An 11,085-nucleotide genomic window follows, 5' to 3' on the forward strand; every position below is an offset into this window, starting at 1 on the left:
ATCGTTTGGCAGAACATGAGATGCAGGAGAGAAATTTCCTCTCAACTACTCTTGACATGCACGACATTTGTAATATGCAGCATGGGGAAGTTTATCATAAGATTTTAAGTCATTGGTCTCAAGAAAATGAGACTCTTGAAGGCAAGAGATGATTGCCGTATATTTGAATTATTGTTTTCCTGACGCCGGTCCTGCCGTGGCGTAGGAAATTAATTTTGACCAAGCTCGTTCAGTGAACCTGGAGCCGATGTATTTATGTGACCAAATTATGTATGCAAGCATGTCATTATAGATACTAGATAGTCTACTTGCAAGCGATAAGTGCAAGGAGAATATATGCATGTTACGCCTGTAGTTAGCTTTCTTTTCAACACATGACGGTTGCCGATGTAGAAAGCGGTATGCAAATTTTACTAACCAGGGATCTCTACTAGTTGCACGTTAGCACTCGTGACATAGCGTCGACTAGTACATGACAAGATTTTGGTTGGTTCAGTAGCCAAATATATCGACATGCATGCTCTCTCATGCGTGGAGCATGCTGCTTTGTTTCTTTTTCAGTTTGTGTTTTCTACGGAGGATCAAGCCTCGCGTAGACAGCGATGGCGGCGGCAGCGGAAGCGGAGTCTGAGCCGTGGCCGAGCCAAACCAACTCGAGTACTGGATGGAGCCAAGATCGCGTCCAAACCAGAATAGAATTGATGCATCTGTTGGGGACTGAGTGACTGACTCAAGATCGAGACAGTACGAAGGCGTATACCATTGTTTATTTAGCATTTTACTAGCCAGCCGGGCATAATCTCTATACGGAGACTAGTTTACTAGCCGGCCAAGGCAGCTTTAATTTTCACCGGATCGAGCAGAACCATAGATCACCGGAGCAGAACCATAAAGGAGAAAGAAAGGGAGAGGCCTCTTGCCGATGGAGCAATCGAAAAGCAGAACCGACAGATTAGAGAAGCGCCATGAAGCTTCTCACCTTGCAGCACCTTCACGCACGCAGCAACGACGCTTCGGCTAGTGCGACAGCACTCCTTCTTGGCTCTATTTGCTTGAGCCCTCTCTCCGGCAGCCTGACGGTGTGTATTTGTGCAGAGGTGAACAGAGCGGAGTGGAGACGAAGAATGGGGACGACGGATGATGGAGGCCGAGAGGAGCCGAGCGCTCGTGGTGGCCTCCTATTTATAGAAGCAAAGGGGCAGGCAAAATGGCGCTCCTTTGGTTTAATTTTCAGATGACGCCGGCGCGTAGAACGTGGAGACGTGGTGTTTGGACCTCGTCAAGTCTGCAAGTTACGCTCTGACCATGTCGGTGTTTTATTCAATTCAAAAATCCTGGGCGCGCATTAGATTTTGGCGTAGCAACCAACCTCCCGGCCTCTCTTTTTAGTCATTGGATTAAGGGAAAAGATTAATTAATTTCCGGCAAGCTTGCACTGTTACGTCAGCTAGACGTTTGCCACACGTCACATTTGGGCTGTATGGGATGCAAGTATACATTTGTGGCATATGTATTTAGCTAGCACGTGCATGCAACCAAATGTTTTGCAAGCATGTCGAGATGAGGGTTTATTTTTCCTTTTTCTTTGTTTCAAATGATGGTGATTAAGATCAATTCTTTTGCTGTATCTAGGCCAATGCGCAAGTTTCATGCATGCAGCTTTTCATTAGCAAGATATGGCTAATGAGTCATGCATGTGAATGCGTTTATTTATTTCTTTCGCTTTTCTCTTTATCTTTATACTGATCAACATTAGGCGGGCGTTCGGGCTACCCGAAAATTTCGGATCGGATTTTTCGGGTTTTTAAAATTTCGGATTTTGAAATCTTCAACCCGAAATTTGTTCAAAATAAACAAAACCCGACATTTCGGGTACCCGACATTTCGGGTTCGGGTTCGGGTTTACCCGAACAACCCGAGATGCAACTATGAAGGCAGCCAGCAAGTAGCAACACAAATGCAAACGAGGAAGCAGCAGATCCACGAGCAAGCAGCCGGCGTAGCAAGCAAGGATGCAAGCAGCAGGCGCAAGCAAGCAAGGATGCAAGCAGCAGGCTGCAGGCGTAGTAGCAATAGCAAGCAAGCAGCCGGCGTCGCAAGCAGCCGGCAAGCCACCTGAGTACTCAGCCCCGCCCGTCGTGTTGTGGTGCCGACCGCCGCTCCGCGGCCGCGCGTCCGTGTTGCCGCTCATCCGTTGTGCTCCTGTTGCCGCGGCCGCGGGTCATGTTGCCGCTCGCCGCCGGGCTCCGGCTGCTGCGGCCGCGCGTCGTCGTGACGCAGACACCGCTGGCCGCCCCGTCACCGCTGCTCCTCGGCATGCTCTCCACCCGCTAGCAATTTGTGGGGGCGCGGTCACACGGAGGTCTCGGAGGCGCCGCCGCCGGGGATGAGAGGGATGGGGATTGGGCACTAGGTCTGGGAGAAGAAGACAGTAAAGAGGATAAGGTTGCATTGGAGGTGGGTAGCCATACAGGGATTGGGCTGTGGTGGGCCAAATTTGCTTCTGAGACAGATTTTGGTACGGTGCACTTCGGGTTTTCGGGTATTTCGGGTACCGGGATTTAATACCCGAATTACCCGTAATAATTTCGGGTACCGGAGTTTGCTACCCGAAATAGTGGTCGGACTTTTCGGGTTCGGGTTTTTCGGATACGGGTTTGGGTTTTTTGGGTACGGGTTTCGGGCTTCGGGTAATATGCCCAGCCATAATCAACATGTAACTCATATAGTAGACTACGTGAGCCAGTTAATTTGTCATTTATTTAATGAACCAAGAGAGTATTTTCTCATATATTTTTCGTATTTCTGGAGTAGTTGGCCGGCGGGCGGCACATTCATCGGAAAGTACCGTATTTGCATGTGGAGTATACATATAAATATACTTCCCTCTATATTGCTCGTATTCACGGAGCAGTACCCGGCCAACTGGCCATGTATTTGGGACGGGCAGACAATATTTGTAGCTTTAGATTATTTTCTTTTATTTATGCATTTTGATTTTGGTGCATATTTTATCTGATAAGGTATAATTATTTTCCATATTTTGGACTAAGCCAAAATTGGTGTCAACACATGGCATCTGCATCTGATATTTCATGTACCTCTTGCACATCCGGCTGTTCCTGCACATGAAGTGAATCATTGGGCACGGTAGCGTTAGTAGCATTAGGTACATGACAATTTACATCCCCAGGGATAAATGGAGAGATGGTTTCTGGAAGGAGCGAGATCTCACTTCTCAAACGAGCCCCGGCATTTGGATGCAAGGAGGAGAAAGGAAAAACACTCTCGTCAAAGACCACATCCCTGGAAACATAGATACGACCAGTTTTTGGTTCAAGACACTCGAATCCCTTGTGGAGAGCACTATACCCCAGGAACACACACTGTGTTGAACGGAAGGCTAATTTTCTAGTGTTGTACGGCCTTAAGTTTGGCCAGCAAGCACAACCAAAGACACGTAGCGAGGTATATTGAGGCTTTTCCTTAAGTAAGAGCTCGACAGGGGTTTTATTTTCAAGAACTCTGGAGGGCAGAATATTAATAAGGTAGGTGGCTGTAAGAAACGCTTGATCCCAAAACTTCAGAGGCATTGAAGCTTGAGCTAAGAGGGACAACCCTACCTCAACAATATGGCGATATTTTCGCTCAACCCGACCGTTTTGCTGATGGGTATGTGGACAGGAGACTCTATGGGAGATTCGTAATTGGCGAAAAAAGGAATTCAATCTCTCATATTCTCCTCCCCAGTCAGTTTGCATGTGGATTATTTTCCGGTTGAACTTTCTTTCAACAAAGTTTTGAAAGTCCTTAAAAACTTGAAAGACCTCAGATTTTTGTTTAAGGAGATAGATCCAGGTGTATCGACTATAATCATCAATAAAGGAGACATAATAAGCATGATTTCCAACAGAGACAGGAGCCGGACCCCACACATCCGAATGTATCAAATCAAGAGGAGCACCACTTTTATTATTCGAGCTAGTATAAGGAAATTGATGACTCTTTGCTTTTTGGCAAGAGTCGCACACTGACTCACTATCATGATCAAAGGAACAAGGAAGAAGATTATTTCTAATGACTCTCTCGACAACGGGAAAGGATGCATGACACAAACGACTATGCCATCTCCATGTAGACGGCCTACTAACAAAACACTCCTGCTTTTGACGCTGTGCTCCTGCTTGTTGCGGCCTCAAGGGGTAGAGGCCGTCTTCACACCTGCCTCGATGAAGGACTTTCTTCGTGGCCAGATCCTTTATAAGGAAATGATTAGGATGAAACTCAATATAGGTATTATTATCTAAGGTGAAGCGATGAACAGAGACAAGGTTTTTATTTGCACTAGGAACATGAAGAATGTTTTGTAGATGGAATTTATTGTTTGGGTTATGTAAAATTGTATGACCAATGTTACTAATTCGCATACCTGAACCACTCGCCGTATGAACTTGATCGGTGCCCTTGTACTTGTCACGAACCGTCAGCTTGTCCAAATTGGCGGTGATGTGGTCGGTTGCGCCACTATTTGCATACCAGTTGGTGTCATAGCCGTAGTTGTTCATCTGCGCTGCCCCAGCCGTCTTGACGTTGGGCTGGTAGTCCTTCTCGAAGCGATGCCAACAGATGTCAGCTTCATGGCCCTTCTTCTTGCACACCTGGCAAGTCAGCTTGGCAACCGACTGTCCACCAGTCTTGGGAGACAATGGAGACCCTCCAGCACCACGACCACCATAGCCACGGCCAAAGCCACCGTGACCACCGCACGGGACGCAGCATTCACAGAGGAGTTGTGGCCGTTGTTGTGGTTGTCTTGGAGAAGTTGGAGGCGCGCGTCGTAGGCCAGGAGCTGGGAGTATAGATCTGAAAGCGAGATTGGAGTCGTACGCCCCAGCACCGTCGACACGAGGGGGTTGTAGTCGAAGTCGAGCCCCGCCAAGATGAACGTGACCAGTTCATCATCCTGCATCGGCCTTCCTGCGGCAGCAAGTTCATCACCAAGAGCTTTTACCTTGGCGTAGTAGGCGGCGACAGTCATGCTGCCCTTTTTGCAGTTTGTCAACTGCATGCGCAGATTGGTCACCCAAGCTTGGGACTGCGCAGCAAACATATCTTGCAGCGCTGCCCAGACGTGCGCCGAGGTGGTCTTTGTTGCCACCTGCGCAAGAACCTCCCTTGAAAGAGAGTTGTTCAGATGTGCCAGCAGCTGCTGGTCTTGCTTGACCCAGATCTCGTACTCCGGGTTGACGGTGGTGACCTTCGTCTTGTCGTCCTTCATGATCTCTAGGGTTTTAGCCGGCACAGCCTTGGTGCCATCGAGGTAGCCCTCGAACTGTGCCGCCCTGATGCCCGGCATGATTTGGGCACTCCATAGGAGAAAGTTGTCGCGGGTGAGCTTCTCGGAGATGGATGGACCAAAGGGCGAAGGATGGGAGTTGGTTGTGGCGGCGTTGGAGGATGACGCCATTGCTAGATACTTTGTGGAAGAGTTGCTCTGATTATCATGTAAAATAGATAGCAACCGTGACTGCCTATCTTGGTTCGTCACGTCTTCGTGTTGTATATATATAAGAGTTACAAACTTAGCATACAAGGCATTCGGTTGTGGAGATAAGGATTACAATCTTGATCTAACAAACTCTATCTATCTCAATCTATCTCAACCGAATGCATGTCTTAATCATGTACACCGCCAGGTCTATCGCGGAGGCACAAGTGTGTTACATGTTACAATAGTTGTCACGATATATTTCCTAACACTGAACTGAGTAATCTGTATACGTACACAAGGTACTATTCTTCTAGTAGGCCCCATCGACTCGAGCAAATCAATTGGGCTCCCGGATCCCATGACCCATGGGCCCCGGGACCATGAAGAGATCAACTTTGGACGATCTGTGTGTCGGTGGCGCCGGGAACCACACTTGAATTTCTTTGCGACATGAAGCCCTTGCAGTAGCATTATTGTAGCACCAGAACACACTGAAAATATCGCAAGGAAAACATCGGGCACAAAAGTACTGAAGGACCTACTTGAAATGGATGCCCCCTTTACTCCTCGCTTGGCCGTGGCAAGCAGGAAGCAGGTCTCAGCTACCCAAAAAAAGTTGAGGGTTCAGAGATATCTGCAGGGTCCTCTCCACTCCTCCTAGCTACTTCCTATCCTCGCCATCAATTCCATGCAAGGACCTCAATTCAAAGAGTCCCAATTTCAGCGCTGCACCCCAGCTAGCTACTGCCGTAGCATACAGCGCATCATAAACTGTCATGCAAAGCCTTTTCTGTAGGGGTTCCATCCCTATATCGTCCACCGGATGTTGGTAGCCTGCTGGCTCATTTGTCCTGTACAAGTCTACAAGGGCTGTGTTTAGATGGGGGAAAAGGTGGGAGAAAAAGTCGCATCGGTCACTGTAGCACACTGTAGCACTTTTCGTTTGTTTGTGGTAAATATTGTCCTACCATGACCTAACTAGGCTCAAAAGATTCGTCTCGCAACGTACATCAAAACTATGCAATTAGTTTTTTTATTTAACTACATTTAGTACTCCATGCTTATGTCATTTGCTATGTTTAATGTTTTGATGTGATAGGGGATGTGATGGAAAGTTTGGAAAGTTTGTGGGATCTAAACACACCCAAGCATGCCACTGGTATTTAACCCGGTAGCTAGCTTGTGCTTATTACTGGGTTAAATAATTATATGCCCATTGCAGGTATCCTATGTGGGCCTTTTCAGTCGCCGCCAAGTGAGACGACGAACATGAGCTGGAGAAAACGACATACGTTTTGGTCAGGTGTAGCTGCAGTACCCAGTTTTGTTGATCCCTGAACTAACCCTGATGCTCACAGTGAGACAGGTAAACCGTGCCATGCCCATGGCATTGCTCAGAGAACAAAACAAAAGCATAGGTGTTCCTGTTCCTGGCTGGGACGGCCGACACCCCAAGAAAAGAGAGAGAAGGTGAGCAGTATCTACCTAGGGGAGAGATACGGAGTCTATCTGTTCAGGTTAAGAGAGAGTTTAGAGGAGATTATGCATGTCTGTTTACCCTTGTAGCCTTGCGTTTGGCGAATGGCCCAAGAGATAAGTGAGTAGTACAGTGCAGAGTGCAGTGGCATCTCGGAGGGGGAGAACCCTCTGCGCTCTTTCTAGCCCATAGTTGGTGGCAACAAGCACCATTAATCTAGCAGGCATGGCACCCCGACAAGGCTGCGTTTCTGAGCAGAGAGAGATGCTCAGCACAGCAGGTGAGCGAACGAGGAGTACTTCCACGCAGGAAGCTGTCAGGCCGGCCGTTAATGACAGAGCATAATGCACGCAGCATCCTGTGTATAGTACGATTATTAATCTAGAATTTCATCACAGCAGCAGAAGGAGATTAAGTACACTATCACCGATAAATAGTTACTCCATTGAAGAGACGCGACGGGTGTCAGCGGCATCATTCTCGTCTGCTCCTCGCGAGGAGACACGACTGGGGAGAGCGATAACCCTCTCGAGCAGAGCCCGGAGCGGAAGAAATTACTGGGCCCTCATGGCGGCAGCCGGCGCAGGGGCTTGATTTTCTTTATCGGGTCAAATTGTCAACGTCGGACGCAGCAGCTAGCAGCGTTGGTTGTCGCAGAGCCGCGACGGCGACGTGGGGAATCGTTTTTAATCCCGCCCCGCCCCCGGGCGCCGCCGTGCCGATCATCTTTGTTGTATTTGTATCTGCAGACGCCGGCCGCCTGAGTCAGTAATTGTTGATGCACAGTCACAGCCATCTTCACCGTCACCAATTAAATTACTGTAATAGAATCTGCCGTGTTCATGGTGAAAGTAAAAAAAAAAGAATTTTCCCTGGTGAAAAGGATTGGGAGTTTCCAACCTCGAGCTGCCGTTGCCACACGGTTACGCCATCAGCCATGCTTGCACTCTCTGATCTTGCATGTGAACCTTCATAGCTTCCAAAAAATTCTCCTGCAGGAGCGAGCTACAGCTAGGGCTACGTAGTTTGATTGAGCGTGACGACAGGGCCGGCCGGGATGACAATATGGTATGGCTGGTATGGGCTCGCAGCGATCTCCACGTATAAGGCTTCGTTTGGATGTAGGCATTCAGCTGGAGGAATTGAATTGGGCTTGAATACCAAATCCAAGCTGCATTGGAAATGGTCTGCAATGCCAATGTTGTTGTTTAGATGTGCTTGTAATTAGTAGCTAGAATCAAAAGCTGGAATGCAATTTCAATTCTTGTTTGGATGTACAACTCATGGAATTGTGAATGTTGAAAGGTTTGAACATTATAAAATTTGTTCCTATATGAGACCATATTATCGACAAGTACGTAGTATATGTAAACACAAAAGAAGCAAGAAAAATAATTTTCATGTTCCGAAAATATTCTGAAAAATTTCATAATATCAGCAATATTCTAAAAAATACGTGAAAACAACAAGAATATTTAAAAATAAGATGACACCAGTAGCATAAATATTGATAACAAGAGCCATTTTTGAGGCAATAACATGACATCAATATTTTTCATGTCTCTTACAAGTAGTAGCAACAGATTCAACCATAGTAATAGAAGATAATAGGACAAATTCCAACTTTGTGTCCATCATAGCAGCAACAAACTAATTAGGATAGCAAATCTAGGCATTACATAACAACCATGCAGAACCGCACTCAGTTGGAATTCTTCTCATTCAACATCAAGAGCCATTCCTTCCTCATGTCCATGGGGAGTTCCATAAGCGCTTGGAACAAGCGCTCATTAAGGATCAGCTTTCCATAAGATTTGAGCATGTCACATCTACCCAAATCTGGTATCATTTGAAGTGCAGCAAGGATTTCAGCAGGAGGAGTTACTTGGGGCATTGGTAATGGCTCAGTGGACTTCAAAGCATCATTGAACGAGGTTTTCATATCTCCAAGCATGCAAAGAATTGCATCACCAGTTCGCTGCCTCTTTGGGGGCAAATCTGGGGATGCATCACCATCTTGTTCAGGTGAATCTTGAGCATCCTCAGCACCTGTCCTGGCACCTTTACCATTGGCATGATCAGTTGAGTAAATGGTGCAGATTGCATCCCAATTCTTCACTACTTTGGTCTTGTAACAAATTGCTGCCTTGTTGCCCTGCATAACATACACCACAAACTCAGTCAAGTTGTTATACTTTTTAATAGAAAGTAATCATGGTTTAGACGTGCATGTACTTACCTCCACATATCTATTCCAAACGTCATCACTATCCATTGACAGCTTATTATTGTCCCAATCCCAACCAAATCCACTCTGAGAAAGGATCTTGCTAATGATCTCATAGTGCTTGTCAAAAGTTTTGCACCTTGATGTTATGTTATCCTTTGTGATCTCCACATTACACTTGTCACGCACATTCTTTATAGCAGCATTGTAGACATGTGGCTTCCATCCATTTTGGGCATGATCACCATTGTTGTGATGCTCCACAAGGACAGCCAACAATGCACTGTCCATCTCATCTGTCCAGGTGAGGTAAACTCTCTTCCCCTTTGGTGCAGACATGATGCTATCCAAAAAAATACCACAAATAATTTATAGAAGTTAGTTAAGATAATATCATATAATATTGATTTCTTTTCCAAGATGATGCATGTACAAAAGCTAACAAAAGGCACCACCAACTAGCTGTCCCACACAGCAAAGAAAAGGCAGCTATGCTATCACACATCAACCTATTCCAAGGCAAGTTCACCATGCCTCAAAAGGTACTCAGCAAACATATCATTAGCTAGCTCCTCCCTAAAGGCATTCCATTCAGGACTGACTTCAACACTTGTAATTGAGTTAGCATCATCTACTGGCTCAATTGGCATAGCTGCTAGTTCAGCGTCGACTTCTTGCAATAATAGATCATCCATCTGATGTTGTCTATCCCTTGCAATAACACACAGCAAGCATTAATAATTCGAATCTGCAATAATATTAGTTAGCTGTCAGCAATTGCCATTCAAATTGATTTTATTCAACAACATATGCCCATATGTACACATGTTACCTGATCATGTATTCTAAAGAAACTTTGTGTACGTAGGACAGCCCATTTTTTCTTCCACAAACCAAAAGTTCTCTCTACAACATTTCTAGCACGAGAATGACGCAAGTTATACAACTCTTTGGGAGTTTTGTGTTGTTGACTTGAAACCCATTCTTTCAAGTGGTACCGAGTGGATCTGAATGGAGCTAGAAATCCAGGTCCATTTGTGTAACCAGCATCCACTAAATAATATTTTCCTATTGTCAAGTAACTGAGTTAGTTAACAAGCAAATAAAGAAAGTAATTGCCAAGACAAAGAGTCGTACCCTGAGGTACAACAAATGCATCTTGGCGACTCATTGCGTCGCGTAGAACTCTGGAGTCAGAGGCTGAACCCTCCCAGCCAGGTAATACATACAGAAATTTCATGTTCCAATCAACCACACCTAGCATGTTAGTGCTGATTTGTTGCTTTCTGTTCCTGTACCTACCTTGGTCAGCCACAGCTACACATACATCAACATGACACCCATCTAGTGCTCCAAGTGCATTGCCAAACCATTTCCATTTATAATCATCAGGTGGTTGAACAGAAGGATCAGTAAGCTTAACAAATTCTGTACATATACACTGTCACGAAGGCCACATTTCTCACTCAATATGATGTACAGGCCATGAAAGTTTCTTTTAGTCAATCGCAAGTTATCATAGCATGTAACTTCAGATCCATCATACATTTCTTTGAGCAAATACTTCCTAATATTGTGCCTGATCTCATCGTCACTAAAGCATCCTAACTCCCTTGGTCTCCTCTGCTCGCTAAGATATGCAAACCCAAGAAGAACTGACTCAAAATATAATTCTGTCAACACAATCCTTCTCTTCTTTCTTCTTTTATTTTCTTCGATTATATAAGAAACCAAATCATGATCTGACATGGTATAACTACAATTCACATGCATCATTTGTAAGAAAAAAAATTCTAACACAGTCACACAAACACCATGCCATACACACATCCATTAGTAGGGATCGTGTACCTTCAATTGGCCTCAACAGCAACCAAAACAAGAGAAGCA

General features: G+C 45.7%; 2 protein-coding genes across 2 annotated transcripts; both read right to left on the bottom strand.

The window, feature by feature from the left end:
* Positions 1-8,442: 8,442 nt before the first annotated feature.
* LOC120657472 lies at positions 8,443-9,658 on the bottom strand. Its single transcript, XM_039935785.1, has 2 exons — positions 9,208-9,658; positions 8,443-9,123 (listed from the first exon to the last, which is right to left on the bottom strand). The coding sequence occupies exons 1-2, from the start codon at positions 9,532-9,534 to the stop codon at positions 8,671-8,673; spliced, it is 780 nt and encodes a 259-aa protein (XP_039791719.1). The 5' UTR covers positions 9,535-9,658; the 3' UTR covers positions 8,443-8,670.
* A 192-nt stretch (positions 9,659-9,850) lies between these two features.
* On the bottom strand, positions 9,851-10,481 carry LOC120653772 (protein ALP1-like). The gene is made up of 3 exons (XM_039931444.1): positions 10,333-10,481; positions 10,028-10,263; positions 9,851-9,943 (listed from the first exon to the last, which is right to left on the bottom strand). Exons 1-3 carry the CDS (start codon positions 10,457-10,459, stop codon positions 9,851-9,853), a joined length of 456 nt encoding a protein of 151 aa, XP_039787378.1. The 5' UTR covers positions 10,460-10,481.
* Between the last annotated feature and the right edge of the window lie 604 nt (positions 10,482-11,085).

Source organism: Panicum virgatum, chromosome 1N, assembly GCF_016808335.1.
Source record: "Panicum virgatum strain AP13 chromosome 1N, P.virgatum_v5, whole genome shotgun sequence".
Classification (NCBI taxonomy): Eukaryota; Viridiplantae; Streptophyta; class Magnoliopsida; order Poales; family Poaceae; genus Panicum; species Panicum virgatum.